Consider the following 17,044-nt stretch of genomic DNA (forward strand, 5'->3'; position numbering starts at 1 on the left):
CCCTCCTCCTTCCTCTCTTTTCCCCCTCCCCCCTTCTCCTCTTCCCGTCTCCTCCCTCCCTCTTTCCCCTCCTCCCCCCGATTCCGAGCACTCTATTTAAAACCACGGTTTCCTGCTCCACAAAATGGCCTCCGCATTTGGCACCTGCGGTCACGTGACCCGCTGTCCCCTGGGTTTCGGGCCCCTCATTGCCAAACTTGGATTTCGGGGCTTCTGCCCGGGAAAATACATGGGCTGATTAGTTTGGAGAAATCGCACAACCTTTCAAAGTCTAGGGGACTGAGAGAGAAGGAAAGAGTGCTCCCTAGAAAGAAAGGAACAGTGAAAACTGAGAACGTTGGGAAAAAAAGGGGAAAAAAGTCTAGGTTATATTTTAAGGTCTCACAGCTGGCGGAAAACGGGAGGGGATGAGGTCTCGCGAGATCTCGAGACCTCCCAGTCCTGAGAAAAGGTAATAGCGGAGGACAGGGGAAGTGGCACTCAAGCGATCTAGGACAGCATTTAGCGCTGAGTGCCAAGGTAGGACGACGAAGCGCAGACGCGACCGACTAGGAAATCCCGCGAGGTTAGGACTAAACGAGCGCGCAGTAGCTAGGCAAAAGTCGTAGCGGCGGGAGGAGTGCGGGTGTGAGAGGGAGGGCACACGTCGTACGTGCTGACGTAGCAGTCACTCGAGCGGGTATATTAGATCCGTGGCCGCGCCGTGCATTTCAGAGCCGCAGTTCTCCCGTGAGAGGACCTTCGCGGTGAACCCAACACATTAGCTCAGCAGCGGAAGACTCCGAGTTCTCGGTACTCTTCAGGGATGAGTCATGTGGCGGTGGAAAATGCGCTCGGGCTGGACCAGCAGGTGAGCCGCAAGGAGCCTACCGGGATTGTTGCTGCAGGAATCCCTCCCCCGATCTAACCTGGTTTGTGGCGCAGTGCTACCTAGTACCCTCAGTTCCCATTTTCTGGGTACCTTAGGCTAGCGAGTGTCAGTGTCCCGGGGCTGTGGGGAAACGGGAAGGTGACCGGAATGCTGATTGTGGCTGTCGCAGGGGCCCCAGCTTGGCCGGCGGTATTGTCCCCGGGCAGAGCACAATGGCGGCTTTTGTGTGTGCGTGCGCAGGCGGGCGGAGGGGGAGGGGGCGCGCGTTCTCGCGGAGGCGCGCACGCGCGAACCTCGACTTGACTTGTGACCCATGGGTGCTGCGGGGGGGGAGGGGCGCGGCGCGGAGGTTCGCGAAAGGGGACCTTTATGGCCCTGAGAGTTAGGGCGTGCGCGGCTCGGATTCTTGTCGGAGACCCAGGCGGCGTTGGCGTGTCTGTGTGTGCACGCGCGTGTGAGCGGGAGGTGGAAAGCGGCCCTGGAATGTGGGAGGGGGCGGTGCGGGGGGTGGCCTTCGCTCGGGGTAATGGCGGCGGCCTCCTTTGTGTGGTGTCGGGTGGCTGGGCGGCGCTGCGCCCCCCGAACGGGGGAAGACGGGCCGCCGAGGGCCCGGAAACAGGGATGGATGGGCATCTTGTTCTTCCTGGGCTTCCTTCCCCGGGGCTTTTTTTTCGTTCCAGCCCGGTTTCCGCAGCCTCGGGTCCGTGGCCCGCGAGGCCGCGTTTCCGGAGTGGAAAGTTTTGTGACGCAGAAGATTCGAGGAGGAGTGGGGGGGGGAGGGATGGAGAGGAGGGAGGAATGGGCCGCTGCGTGCGCGGTGGCGCCGGGCTCTGGAGATCGAAGTGGAACGCGGCGAGGAGGTTAGCGACCCGGCACTGCCGGCTCCGCCTCACGTGGTCGCAATAGTGAGTGTGGAGGCTTTGCTTCGAGCCACGCGTCGTTTTGGGAGGTACCACGGAGTGTACCAGTGTCCTCAGGTTGGGGACGTTTGGTGCGGGGCTCGGCCTGGGAAAAAACGCCTGGAATGTGGCTTGGGAAGAAATAAAGAATTTTGTTGGTGACTTGTTGCTGCTTGTGGACTGAAAATTTTGAAATCAGTCAGGGGCCCCGGGTTTGTCTTAATTGGAGCCCCTCTTGTAAGGGTTTAGAGGTAGAGGACGGGAGGGCGCGTGATCGCAGAGGAGGGGTTCTGGGCGGAGATGGCAGAAGTCTGCATCCCTCAGCAACAGTGGCACCACGCTTCAGAGAAGCTCTTCAATCGATGGTTTGCTGCTTTTAAGTAAACTTCTGCGTACCGCGAGCTCCAGAATTCTGAAACGAACTTGAGTGACACAACTGAATTGTTAATAGATTTTCAGTCGTGTATAGTGTTTTTTAGGGACTCGGCTATCTGTTAGGGGGAGAGCATTTTTTCCATTAATGAATCGGAATAAACCTTCCAAATGCTGACATGTTCCGTGTTAAATGGAGCAGAGACATTAAAAAAATCTGATCAAGAACATGGCCGGTCCCCAGTTTTAAAATTTAACATATAGGTGGTGCCGGCACCTATTTAAGATTATAAGCAGGAATAAACTTTGAAATCGAAATAATTGGAAAAACATATACACAGTCGTTAGAATTAAGCAGCAAGCAAATTCACAAATGAGAAAATTGCATTAATGTCACCCTAGCAATTTACAGTAGCATTTAAAGTGCTCTACGTAGTTCATTTTGCCAAGTGTAAAATTAGTAACAAAACGTATTGCAATAAGTACAAAAAGGAAGTTTTTGTGCCTTAAAGTATTAGTCTGTTGCTGAGACAATCGTGCAGAGAAAGCACCGCAGCGTTTTGTTAATAGAAGTTAGGAAACGAGCTGCCTCCGAAGTGTTACTGTATTCATTTTTTCTTTAAGATTTAGCATCTTCCAGTTTTCAGTGATTACATTGATGCTTGCAACTTTACAGTATACAATTTTAAGCTTTTAACAGGACTTAAACGTTGTGGTTTATTGGAAACACGTGGCAATAGTGCCGTGTGGCTGGTTGAATTTTTTTTTTAATGAAATACTGCTTTTGGCACAGTTTTCTCCTCGTTGCTTTGTAAATAGTTTGTTTAGTCATCACAGAATTCGATGAAGCGCTTTTTTTTTTTTAGAATGTTGAGGCTTTTAAGTTACCAGTGTAAAGGGATGGGTAGAAATGGAGATGAAAGGCAGTAAAATGTGCCATGTATGTCCAAAGTGTTCTCAGCTTCGCTGTGAAAATGGAAAAATAAATAGGTACCTACTTAATATGGTTGTGTAGTGGTTATATTGTAAATTTTTGTTCTGAAGAGTGCTACTCTAGTTGCAGTATTTAGAAATGAAAGCTGAGAAATGGTCAATACAAGTTTTGTTCTGAATATTTTTCAGGTGTGCTCTGTAGGTTTAGAATAATTCCCAGTAGGAAACATTTATCTCCAAATATTTGGAGCTAAAATGAATCCACTGACTACTTGACATTTTGAAATAATTTAAATTTTTTGAACTTTTACAATGGAAAAAGTTACAGGGAAAATTCATTTTGATTATGAATTTGGACCTGGTTTCTCCTGGATAGCGCCACCATCTTGGTTAGGTACTTTCTGCAGTGTAAACTGTAGTACTGTAGTATTTTGCGTTTGCTCACATTCTTAGTCACATTCTCCTTAAGAGTTCCACCAAGTTTTCCTTTAGTGTAATGTTTCTGCGCATGGGCTGCTAACCAAAATTTAACTCTCTTCTAGTTTGCTGGCCTAGACCTGAACTCTTCAGATAATCAGAGTGGAGGAAGTACAGCCAGCAGTAAGTAAAATATTTTATGCATTTACTGAATGTTAGAGCTTTTTTAAAAAATTGTCAGAATATAGTTGATTTACAATGTTGTGTTACTGAGTATTAGAACTATAATAACTTAATGTTTCATTGGATTTATTTAAAATTTAGGAATTTCCCTTCCAGTTTTAACTGTGTAAAGAATGTGGGTAGTGTGGTCTTTTGATAATGAGGAGTAGTTTTCTTGAGTGAAAAAATCGTTAGGGACCTTATACAGCACACAAATTACAGTTTGATTATGTCCATTATGAATCCTGAACACAGCTTAAAGGTGGTGGGAGTGTTTATTTCGCTATTAAGAGTGAATTTACTGGAATTAAACTGAATAAAGAGAATATTCACATATTCACATGCATCAGGTACAGCCACTCCTTTTCCATGAAGAACATGAGAATTACTAATAGAACAAGGCTATAATGAATCTCAAAGTGGTGGTCAGGATTTTAAATGCTGAATTTTTTTTTCCCTGAAAAGTTTTTGTTTTTTTGTTATTTTCTCTTGAAAGGATTTTTTTTGAGACATGGTAAAGATTAAGGTGTAGGGGCTCTTGGTTTATTATTGGCAGTAGACCTGCTTCAGCTCAGATCTCTTCCTATTGAATTAACTGAAAGAAAAAATGTAGTATGTATATTGAATGTGTTAAGGGCTGAAAGCACTGTTTCTTCAAGCTCTGTTTATTGCGTAGTTAAGGGATGTTTATTTTTATGCAGGAAGGGCCTCACTGGGCACAGTTAATTGGTATTTGTTTTAAATTTCACTTTGTCAGGCTAAGAATCTTTTAGTAATTGACCATTCTAATGGAGATCTTTAATTCAGCCCAGAAGTGAAGAGGTTAAATTGAACATTAACTAGTAATAAAGCAAGTTGATGTTATTAGTTGGAAATATATTACTTGCTTTTGTTCTCACTCATAGTCTAGGCTGTGTTTTTATTTGCATATAGAACAACAGTTGACTTTCCTTAAACAGTGCAAGTGTCAAAACCCACAATTCCTTGAAATCATTTCACTCTGCAGCTTTTCCCATATTACATATGTACATATGTTTTGGATTTAACCAGAGCAGGAACAAAAAAGCTTCTTAGTGACTAGATACACGATTTGTTACTTTTTAGGTTGTTACAGTAATACTTATGCTCCATAAGAGACTTGTTAATATTTTTGTTGTGTCTTTGCTAGATTATTGTAGTAACAATGTTGCAACTCTTGTTATTTATGACAATTCTCTGAAATCTTAGCAGACTTTTTAAAAATAGTGTGTTAAATTGGCCGCTAGTGGCAAATTAAATTTATTCGTAGATTTCAACTATTAGGTTCCAATTCAATTCAAATCTGTTCTTCTTCCCCTTTTAAAATTCATCTTATTAAAGCAGTAACTCATTTAAAATAGACGTAGACCAGACTAGAAGACTAGAGATTTAAATTTTTTCTTTCCAGGACTTTTTTAGCATCACAAACTTAGATAAAAAGCTTTAAAGTTTTTTGGAATGTGAAATTTAACTTTGTCATTTCTTTTAGAAGGGCGCTATATTCCTCCTCACTTAAGGAACAGAGAAGCTACTAAAGGTAAGTTTTTTGAGCAACTTGGTATACTTAATTATTGCTGCATTTAAAAATTGGAGCTTAGGGAAAGTGAGACACCTCGAAGTCTGAACACTGTGCTCTTTTCTCCTACTGTCAGAATAATTTCAGATACTAGGACTTAGAAAAAACTCATCTAATGTCAGATAGAGGAAATCTCTGCATTTCCTATGTCACACTCATCTCAGGCCAAGGGCATGGTTTTGTACAATTTCTCTAGTCTTGTGCTGAACCTCTGTATGTAATCATAAATAGCATGAGTTCAATTTGAAAAAGGTGAGTGGGGATCCTACTGTGTAAACAAAACTGCTGCACAGTGATAACAATCCAGTTATTTCGGTCTTGCAGAGGTGCCGAAATGAAATGGGATTATTGGGGAATAGTTAACAAGCATCAGGCATGCTCCTGATAGATGGGAGTGGTTCTCTGGCTTCAACTGCTTCCTTTAAATAGGTCATCTGAGATTTTGGAGGAAAAGGGAAGGTCAGGAAAACTAAAAGTCATCAAGAGGGAAGATACTGGATAAAGAAAGCAGGATTGGAAGGGTGGAGAGTCCACAGGAGCCCATGATTTGCTGTCATTTGTCTATATTCATAGGTAGTCTGTATTAGCTTCACTATCTAAGGCAATACACGGAGTATAAGATCTAGGGAATGGAACTAAAATCCTACATGCCATGGGGCCAAAAACATTAAAAGAACTCCTATATTATTTCTTAGGTGTCACATCATTGTCTTTAGTTACTGTATAGTCGGATTCTTATTCCTTAGAATGTACTAGCTGAAATTGACCCCCATGTGTATTTAGTGCTTTTCCTGCCTTATTGCAATGATAGGAATCAAAGCAGGGAAAGAGGCAGTATCATATAGGAGTTAGAGCTGAAATAGGTCTTAGAAATCTAACTCAGCTCTTTATTGGTAGCTAAGGCTGTTAATCACTGGGCTAGTAGAGGCACAGGGAGAAGGAAAGTAACCTAATTAACTTGTAAACTGTCTCTGACTATTTAATAAAATGTCACTGAAGCTAGTTAAATCCTCTGCTTGTCTTTAAACCGTATACCTGTTGGGCTAATTTATACCTTTGTCATCCCCTTTTACTGAGTGTTTATAGCTATACCCTAGGAACCTGTCTACACGGAGTGTGTAGGTATCAGGATTTTCCTTTTTTCTAGGTATTCCTAATTCTCATCTGATACCATGTATTACATGTGAACAGAGCACTGTTCTTAAATTTTTTACTATTGAAACCAAGAAATACTATATTAAACAAAGTAAATTTCTTAATGTTTTAAGTGAATATCACTAAGAAACTTAGAGACAATGATTGCTCTTTCCTGGTAGACTCATTCACGCCTGTAAAATGAAATTAAATTGTGATGGTCATGTAACAAGACCATAGTCATTGTGTTAAAGGCAAACCTACTGACCTTTTAGAAGTTGTATTCGTTTAGAACATTTTCAGACTTGATTGTTTTGTTCAGCGTATAGTATGTTCTAGTACTATGGTAGGAATATTTCCGTTGTCCCTCTGATCCAGAGATGTGATAGTCATTGGAGGGCTTCAAACTCAGAAACAAAGAAATCATGTTTTAAACTAGTGTCATTTTCTAATTACTACAATAAAATGAGTTTGCTTTTTTTTTTAATTGAAGGATTCTATGATAAAGACAGTTCAGGGTGGAGTTCTAGTAAAGATAAGGATGCATACAGCAGTTTTGGTTCCCGAAGTGATTCAAGAGGAAAGTCTAGTTTCTTCAGTGATCGTGGAAGTGGATCAAGGGGAAGGTAAGTGACTTATTATCTTCTTGCCTTTCTTGCATGTGTACAATAAAGCAATTTAGAAATTGGTCTGGACCCTGACCATTAAGCATGATTATCTTTCCCCCTTAGTGTACCACCTGTTTGGATGTTAAGTATGTCTTTTTAATCATAGATTTTTAACTGTAAGAAGTCTTTACTAAATTGAACTTACTACACCAAAATTAAATGAGAATAAGAATATGCCCTTTGGCATAATGAAATCAATTATTTTTATATTTCTCTAATTTTATGTATTCTACTTTAAAGAGTAAGTTTAGTGAATGGCCTAATTTTGGTTGACATTTTTGTGGATATTCTATGACAATTTTTAAACCTTATATTTTTGATTACACAAGTGTGATGAACTGACCTCATGCGCCTAATAGCTGTGGTTAGTCCTGTGTGTCCTGCTTTTTCGAAAACAGGCCTAAAACTAAAAACATCTTAATTCAGGTAAGGATTATTTTCTACCTTTTATCCAAAGTCTGTCACACAAGTAAGTTGTCCTTTAAGTAGCATCCTAATGTAACCAGGACAATTGATATTTGGTGTGATACTTTTCCTTTTTTTCTCTAACACTAAAAATATTTGGATGAAAACATTTAAAGGTGTAAGTTAATGTGCTGGTTTCACATATAAGACTGACTGCCCCAAGGATTTTTATATCTATATTTATTGAAGTATAGTTGCTTTACAATATTATATTTCAGGTACAAAGACTTGATTCTTGATCTCAACATGTATGAGGACTGTATCAGCTATATAATAATAAAAGAGGATACTGAATTTAGAAAATAAAGTTATATAAATGGTATAGTCTGGTTAGAGGGCCTTATTTGTCAAGTAAGAGTAAGCCCGAATTGGACTGGTGACATCCTTGAAATTAGCCATAATGAACCTCTCTCCAGGTACAGTTCTAGTGGTAGGAATCTGATAATGGTTAAATAAGATTTTGATTAATTGCTTGTGCTATTTAGGTTTGATGATCGTGGACGAGGTGACTATGACGGCATTGGCGGCCGTGGTGACAGAGGTGGTTTTGGCAAATATGAACGTGGAAATAGTCGCTGGTGTGACAAATCAGATGAAGATGATTGGTCAAAACCACTCCCACCAAGTGAACGCTTGGAACAGTAAGTTTCTGAAGTGTATGTTAATTGTGATGAAGCCTTATCAGCTCCGTGTAACAAACATACCAATCTTCTGATTTCAGAGAACTCTTTTCTGGAGGCAACACTGGGATTAACTTTGAAAAATATGATGACATTCCAGTTGAGGCAACAGGCAACAACTGTCCTCCACACATTGAAAGTGTAGGTATTTTTGCATGACCTTTAAGATAGGGAAGTGTAGATCTTTTCGCAGCACATCAAGATGAGATGGGCTTCCTAACATAGGTAGACTGCTTGCTTTATCTTGACAGTTTTTTAAAGTTAATTTAAAAACCTGCCTCGTGGTTTGTGGGAAGGGGGAGAGTGAATTCGGTGTTACCATTACTAATAATTTGAAATAGAAAATGGGTCGGGTGTTGACCTAAATGGGAAGGAAATCCAAAAGGGGGATGTGTATACATATAGCTGATTTAACTTTGCCGTACAGTGGAAACTAACACATCATTGTAAAGTAATTGTATGCCTATAAAAACTAACTTAAAAAGTAAATAGTCAAGAAGCTGAGAGTTGAAATAAACAAGGCAAAAGATTGGGGGTAAAAAGAAATAGTAAGTGGGTCAAACATAGGAAGAACCCAAAACTTTTCCATTGTAGTTTAAGCTTATGGAGTGGTTTGGTTTTGTTTTTCCTCAAAATGTGTAAGATGATGACTTTTACTGTAAAGCAAATTGAAGGTTCAAATTGGTTGATAGTTGTCCCCACCTTGTATTTGTATGAAACAAAATGCTCCAGATAGCATTTCTGCTTGTTTACCCTGATGAATTTCTTAACAGTTCAGTGATGTTGAGATGGGAGAAATTATTATGGGAAACATTGAGCTTACTCGTTACACTCGCCCAACTCCAGTGCAAAAGCATGCTATTCCTATTATCAAAGAGAAGAGAGACTTGATGGCCTGTGCCCAAACAGGTAAGCAGACTTGATGAAAGTAAAAAGTTGTCAAGAATACCTTGACTTGGCTTGCTCTAATAAAAACCAATACCAGGAAAATATGCATGGAGCATTTTAAGTTTCATGAGGAAGCTTGAGTGTCCTGTATGTAACCTGACTGGTACACCTTGGTAAGGAGTAGCTGGATGGTATCTCTTTTGTCTTAGCCTTTTGGTTATATTACTTCTAGTGCTTTTATTAGGGTATCTTAGGGATGGCCTATAGAAAGTCGTGAGCTTGATACTACTGTAACAAGTAGATAGGTTTTTGTGATTGCAGTGGTGGGGAAGTGAGAACTGTAGAAAATTAGAGAAAGATAGAGAATAGCCTGTGATCCGTGGAAATGTGGCCAAAAGAAGGTTCATTGACGGGTAAAGTAGTACCTCCCTATCAGTATATACAATACTTATAAGGAAGTATTAGAAATTGACACCAGTTTTGAGACAGAATTCCTGCTCTCTTTACACAAGTGCTTCCTAGTGGCTCAGATGGTATTAATCTGCCTGCAATGCAGGAGACCTAGGGTTTGATCCCTGGGTTGGGAGGATCCCCTGGATGTGGGCATGACAGCTCCAGTATTCTTGGCTGGAGAATCCTCATGGACAGAGGTGCCTGGTGGGCTACAGTCCATGGGGTTGCAAAGAATCAGACATGACTGCGTGACACATACGTTACACAAGTGAAGCAAAGAAGTGAAAACTACTACAATGTTAGTGACCAAAATTTGGTGTGTGTGTATATATATATATATATGGTAGGGTTTTTTTGGTAAATGAACAAAAATATTTTTTTGGCTGATGGACCATGTGGTCTCTGCTACTACTCTGCTGTTGTATGAAAGCGGCCATAGATGATATGTAAATTACTGGTCACAGCTATATTCCAGTAAAGCTTTATTTATAAAAATAAATAGTTTAAACTTAGTTCACTAACTCCTATTACAGGTTGATCAAAGTCATCACTTGATGGTATTTTAAAATTAGCCTATTTTTAGAAATTTAATTTGGGAATTAAAGTGAGATTACTAATTAATTGCCAAGTAATTCGGCAGTTAAAACGCCATCATCTACCAATATATGTTCAAAAGTAATAAGCCAGTTTTTCTGTGGTTAAATGAATATCCTTTCTTTAAAATAGGGTCTGGAAAAACTGCAGCATTTCTCTTGCCCATCTTGAGTCAGATTTATTCTGATGGTCCCGGCGAGGCTCTGAGGGCCATGAAGGTAAATATTTCTGTATAAAATGAGAAAGCTTTCTAAATGACAGACTTGTGCGTTCTAATCTGTATAATTAGTAACAGCATTTACATGTAATCTATAAATTGCAGAAGGGGATTATGTTGTAATGAACCTTTTAAGAGAGGATGTTAACAAGTTTAATAAATTATTTCTTAGGAAAATGGAAGATACGGGCGCCGCAAACAATACCCAATCTCTTTGGTGTTAGCACCAACTAGAGAATTGGCTGTACAGATCTATGAGGAAGCCAGGAAAGTAAGTATGCCTTTCAGGTTATTGGCCTTCTCATTGATTCTGATGAAGTGTTTTATGACCATGTAAAAATCTTGGTCTTAAAATTAATAAATTTTTCTTTGCTTATAGTTTTCATACCGATCTAGAGTTCGTCCTTGCGTGGTTTATGGTGGTGCTGATATTGGTCAGCAAATTCGAGACTTGGAACGTGGATGCCATTTGTTAGTTGCGACTCCAGGACGTCTAGTGGATATGATGGAAAGAGGAAAAATTGGATTAGACTTCTGCAAGTATGTTAATTTTTAAATGTGTGAAAAGCATTTTTTAGTCTTCCAACTTAAAAGTTAACTGATTGTAATTTTAATTTGAGGTGATTTTAGTAGAGGCTAAGAATGACCAGACCTTCAGACCAGAGTCAAGTATACAGAGCTGATTTGGCTGTGCGATTTAGTGGCAGAGATCCTGTGCTGTGTCTTATGTACATGGGTCAGATTGTATGGTGTGAGGAACTAAACTACCTGAATGAATAATTAACTGTGCTTATAGAAATGGAAACTACCTTTTCGCCTCAAATTCTAAGCTGGATTTTTTTTTTCATGGCAGGTACTTGGTGTTAGATGAAGCAGATCGGATGTTGGATATGGGGTTTGAACCTCAGATACGTAGAATCGTTGAACAAGATACTATGCCACCAAAGGGAGTTCGCCACACTATGATGTTTAGTGCTACTTTCCCTAAGGAAATACAGGTATTGTTTGGTGCTGCAGATCTTACTTAGAGAATTTGTTTATCTCAATAGATGATAAAACAAAAATTTTTTTCTTTCAGATGCTTGCTCGTGACTTCTTGGATGAGTATATCTTTTTGGCCGTAGGAAGAGTTGGCTCTACCTCTGAGAACATAACACAGAAAGTAGTTTGGGTTGAAGAGTCAGACAAACGGTCATTTCTGCTTGATCTTCTAAATGCAACAGGTATAATTTTAGCATTAGTCTGGTGGCTTAGGGTAATCTATTTGGATCACCTTTAGTGCTTTTCCTTCTCATCCAATACATTCTGTTGAGACAGTCTATTTGCCTCTATTCGTAAGTTTACTAAGTGCACAGAGAACCAAGCCACTATTAGTGACAGAAACCTTGTGATATTTTAACTTCAGGCAAAGATTCACTGACCTTAGTGTTTGTGGAGACCAAAAAGGGTGCAGATTCTCTGGAGGATTTCTTATACCATGAAGGATATGCTTGTACCAGTATCCATGGAGACCGATCTCAGAGAGATAGAGAAGAGGCCCTTCACCAGTTCCGCTCAGGAAAAAGCCCAATTCTCGTGGCTACAGCAGTATGTAAAATTTAATTTTATTTTCTAGGCCAGCATGTTCAACTATTTACTTTGTTTTAAATGGACCATATGTAACAAAAATTATTTTCTAGGTAGCAGCAAGAGGACTGGACATATCAAATGTGAAACATGTTATCAATTTTGACTTGCCAAGTGATATTGAAGAATATGTACATCGCATTGGCCGTACAGGACGTGTAGGAAACCTTGGTAAGTGTGTGATTACTTAGGATGATCTGGTGGCTTCTGATTTTCAGTGTGATTCTTACAGCAAAGAACTTTTCAGGGTCTTAGATGAACTCTGATTTTCAAGGAATGCTATTAAAATATCAGAAGTGGCAAGAGGGGAAAGTCAAGGTTTGTTCAAAGAACAAATAGCAAATTATCTTTTTTAAAAATTATTATTCTACTTAATATTCTAATATGAAAGTAAGAATATTGTGCTGCTCTGTGGAAGACCTTAATTTATGTACTTTTTGGAACTGTTTTAGGCCTTGCCACCTCATTCTTTAATGAGAGGAACATAAATATTACCAAGGATTTGTTGGATCTTCTTGTTGAAGCTAAACAGGAAGTGCCATCTTGGTTAGAAAACATGGCTTATGAACACCACTACAAGGGTAGCAGTCGTGGACGATCCAAAAGGTGAGTTAGAAATAATGTGTTTTATTAAATAATGTGTATAATGGAGAGGGGTGTGATTTTTAAGGTTATTTAAGTGACCTTCAGTGTCAGCTTTTCACAGCTAAGGCCTTATATATAAAATTCTTATTACAGAAAAGAAGGGCTAAGTGGAATTGCTTGAATTGGAAAATCAGAAATTGGTCATTGGAAATTTTAACAAGAATTGGGTTGTCTTTATGTAAACTAACATTTTGTCCTTATAGTAGTAGATTCAGTGGAGGATTTGGTGCCAGAGACTATCGACAGAGTAGTGGTGGCAGCAGTTCCAGCTTCAGCAGCAGCCGCGCCAGCAGCAGCCGCAGTGGTGGAGGCGGCCATGGAAGCAGCAGAGGGTTTGGTGGAGGTGATGTTACATTTTAATCTCATACCTTTGGGAAAGGCTTTTGCCCTTTTTCATCCTTTTCAAAGAGTAATTTAAAATATTGGCCCCATAGATTGCTTTTTGTCATTTTACATCAAAATATTTAAAGAAGGGAAAGGTTGTATTACACAATGGATGACTTAATAATTTTTTTTTTTTTAATCTCTCATTAGGTGGCTATGGAGGCTTTTACAACAGTGATGGATATGGAGGAAATTATAACTCCCAGGGGGTTGACTGGTGGGGTAACTGAACCTGCTTTGCAGTAGGTCACCCTGCCAAACAAGCTAATATGGAAACCACATGTAACTTAGCCAGACTATACCTTGTGTAGCTTCAAGAACTCGCAGTACATTACCAGCTGTGATTCTCCACTGAAATTTTTTTTTTAAGGGAGCTCAAGGTCACATGAAGAGTCGAAAGGAACAATCAGCAGCCCTGTTCAGAAGGTGGTTTGAAGATTTCATTGCTGTAGTTTGGATTAACTCCCCTCCCAACCCCCATCCCAAACTGCATTTATAATTTGTGACTGAGGATCATTTGTTTGTTAATGTACTGTGCCTTTAACTTTAGACAACTTTTTATTTTGATGTCCTGTTGGCTCAGTAATGCTCAAGATACCAATTGTTTTTGACAAAATAAATTTACTGAACTTGGGCTAAAATCAAACCTTGGCACACAGGTGTGATACAACTTAACAGGAATCATCGATTCATCCATAAATATTATAAGGAAAAAACTTATGCAGTAGCCTGCATTAGGGCTTTTTGATACTTGCAGATTGGGGGAAAACAAACAACAAATGTCTTTGAAGCATATTAATGGAATTAGTTTCTAATGTGGCGAACTGTATTAAGTTAAAGTTCTGATTTGCTCACTCTATCCTGGATAGGTATTTAGAACCTGATAGTCTTTAAACAAGCCATTCCAGTCATGATGAGGTGATGTATGAATACATGCATACATTCAAAGCACTGTTTTCAAAGTTAATGCAAGTAAATACAGCAATTCCTCTTTCAGTGTTTAGGCAGATCATTAATTATGAGCTAGCCAAATGTGGGCATAATATTACAGGGAAAGTTTAAAGGTCTGATAACTTGAGATAGGGTTTTAGGAGAATTCATCTACTTAGACTTTTTAAATGCCTGCCATAAGTGAAATTGAAATGGTAGAATGGCTGACCACAGCAATGACCAGCCCTCATTAGGGCCCTGGATGATTTTTGGTCTAATAACGCATGCTAGTGTTGATGTTTTTTGGTCAAGAGGGTATGAACAGGAAGAATTAAATGCAGCAGGCTTTCTTTTAAATGCCGATTCATATTACTCTGTTCAAGCTGCGTTGAGATGTTAAACTGGCTTACTATAGACTTTGTAAAAATGGCTCCAGAAGAGTAACAAACTGAAATCTTTGAGATCACACAGGTTGGAAATATGTACATAACTGCACAAGGTGTCAATTCTGCTATACAGTGCAGTTTTAGTCAGTTTTAGTTGCATAGGTTTCCATTGTATTTATAGTCTGTTTATGCTAAATCTGGCCAAAGATGAGCATTGTCCACCACTAAAATGCCTCTGCCACTATTGAATTCTGTGCTAATTTTGTGGCCAGAATGCGGTGATCAAAATGCTCAATCTTTTTACAGTGGCATAGGAAGATGGCAAAAATTTCCTAAAGTGCAATAGATTTTCAAGTGTATTGTGCCTTGTTCTAAAACTTTTATTAAGTAGGTGCACTTGACAGTATTGAGGTCATTTGTTATGGTGCTATTTCAATTAGTCTAGGTTTAGGCCCTTGTACATTTTGCCCATAACTTTTTACAAAGTACTTCTTTTATTGCACATTCAGAGAATTTTATATATATGTCTTGTGTGCGTGTCCTTAAACTTCCAATCTTATTTTGTCTCTTGGAGATTGTTGAACGCAGCTTGTCTAGGAAGGGGATGGGACTAGATTCTAAAATTTATTTGGGACCATGGGAATGATAGTTGGGAAGAAAACTATTTGCACACGACAGATTTCTAGATACTTTTTGCTGCTAGTTTTATGTAATATTTATTGAACATTTTGACAAATATTTATTTTTGTAAGCCTAAAAGTGATTCTTTGAAAGTTTAAAGAAACTTGACCAAAAGACAGTACAAAAACACTGGCACTTGAATGTTGAATGTCACCGTATGCGTGAAATTATATATTTCGGGGTAGTGTGAGCTTTTAATGTTAAGTCATATTAAACTCTTAAGTCAAATTAAGCAGACCCGGCATTGGCAGTGTAGCCATAACTTTCTGATGTTAGTAAAAACAAAATTGGCGACTTTAAATTAAATCATGCCAAGGTTTTGATACACTCGTCTTAAGATATTAATGAAACACTTCAAAACACTGATACGAAGTGTCCATATTCAAATATTGTGTGTTTTGTTTCGTTGTGTGTATTTTTTTTTTTCCAGTGAATGTCTGGCTCATTGCAATCCTGAAACATGTGGTTATCTTTGTTGTATTGGCATAGTCAGTGACTTGGACATTCAGCGATAGCATTTGAGCAAGTTTTATCAGCAAGCAATATTTTCAGTTAATAAATAAGGTTTCAAAAATCATGTAAGAAGTTAAACTTGCTGAATGTAAAGATTGAACCTCAAGTCACTGTAGCTTTAGTAATTGCTTATTGTATTAGTTTAGATGCTAGCACTGCATGTGCTGTGCATATTCTGATTTTATTAAAATAAAAGTTGAACTGCACAGTCTCTTTTGTTGTTGTCAATTGTGGTTTATTATTAGGTGAAAATAAAGTTGTGGTCTTGCCTGAAGAGTTGTAAGATGTAATTTTTTTGGGGTTGCCATCCAGTGCTGATTTTGAAACACCTCTTGGATATGGAATTACACTGCTACGTTAATAAAAGATGAAGATGGTATTAGTTTGGAATACAGTGAAAAAGACTTTTGTAATAGATGGAAATCCAAAAGATCCTTGTTGATGTACAGTTTATAATTATAGTTTGACATTTATGGATGGTGGGGAGGAAACTATTCTTGGAAGCACTTGATACATAAGATGATTGAACAGTCCAGTAATGAATTGGGTAAAAAAATGCATTAGTAATCTAATATGTGCAATAAGTACTTACAGATCAAGAACGTTATTTGGGTTTGGGGTGATCAGTCGCTCAGTTGTGTCTGACTCTGCAACCCCATGGACTGCAGCACGCCAGGCCTCCCTGTCCATCACCAACTCCCAGGGTTTACTCAAAACTCTTATCCGTTGAGTCAGTGATGCTATGCAACCATCATCCTTCTCCCGCCTTCAATCTTTCCCAACATCAGGGTCTTTGCCAATAAGTCAGTTCTTTGCATCAGGTGGCCAAAGTATTGGGAGTTTCAGCTTTAGCATCAGTCCTTCCAGTGAATATTCAGGACTGATTTCCCTTAGGCTGGACTGGTTGGATCTCCCTGCAGTCCAAGGGACTGAGTCTTCCCCAGCGCTACAGTTCAAAAGCATCAATTTGGTGTTCAGCTTTCTTTATAGTCCAACTCACATCCATACATGACTACTGGAGTAGACAGCTTTGTTGGCAAAGTAATGTCTCTGCTTTTTAATATGCTGTCTAGGTTGGTCGTAGCTTTTCTTCCAAGGAGCATCTTTTAACTTCATGGCTGCAGTCACCATCTGCAGTGATTTCGGAGCCCAAGAAAATAAGTCTGTCACTGTTCCCACTGTTTCCGTCTATTTGCCTTGAAGTGATGGGACCAGATGCCATGATCTTAGTTTTCTGAATGTTGAGTTTTAAGCTAACCTTTTCACTCATCAAGAGGCTCTTTAGTTCTTTGCTTTCTGCCATAAGGGTGATGTCATCTGCATGTCAAGGTTATTGATATTTCTCCTGGCCATCTTGGTTCCTCTTAGTGACTTCCATTTCTTGTTTTCATTGTTGATTCTTTTCTCCTCTGTTTTCCCTACCTATATCTGACTAGGTTGTCTTTAGAAAAATTTCATAAGATTATTTTGAC

At 39.3% G+C, this 17,044-nt stretch overlaps 1 protein-coding gene across 3 annotated transcripts; it reads left to right on the forward strand.

The window, feature by feature from the left end:
• Window positions 1-354: 354 nt before the first annotated feature.
• DDX3X (DEAD-box helicase 3, X-linked) lies at window positions 355-15,846 on the forward strand. 3 transcript variants are annotated; one of them, XM_005700910.3, is made up of 17 exons: window positions 355-850; window positions 3,618-3,675; window positions 5,222-5,269; window positions 6,936-7,068; window positions 8,061-8,216; window positions 8,297-8,396; window positions 9,029-9,164; window positions 10,323-10,408; window positions 10,580-10,678; window positions 10,787-10,947; window positions 11,261-11,405; window positions 11,486-11,630; window positions 11,813-11,994; window positions 12,087-12,204; window positions 12,486-12,639; window positions 12,882-13,021; window positions 13,213-15,846. In XM_005700910.3, exons 1-17 carry the CDS (start codon window positions 806-808, stop codon window positions 13,290-13,292), a joined length of 1,986 nt encoding a protein of 661 aa, XP_005700967.1. In that variant the 5' UTR covers window positions 355-805; the 3' UTR covers window positions 13,293-15,846. The 3 variants fall into 3 exon arrangements, with proteins under 3 accessions (XP_005700967.1, XP_005700968.1, XP_013832038.1); XM_005700911.3 differs by having other exon boundaries at window positions 688-850; window positions 12,885-13,021; XM_013976584.2 differs by having other exon boundaries at window positions 688-850; window positions 5,225-5,269.
• Window positions 15,847-17,044: the final 1,198 nt, after the last annotated feature.

The sequence above is a fragment of the Capra hircus genome, unplaced genomic scaffold (assembly GCF_001704415.2).
Source record: "Capra hircus breed San Clemente unplaced genomic scaffold, ASM170441v1, whole genome shotgun sequence".
Taxonomy (NCBI): domain Eukaryota; kingdom Metazoa; phylum Chordata; class Mammalia; order Artiodactyla; family Bovidae; genus Capra; species Capra hircus.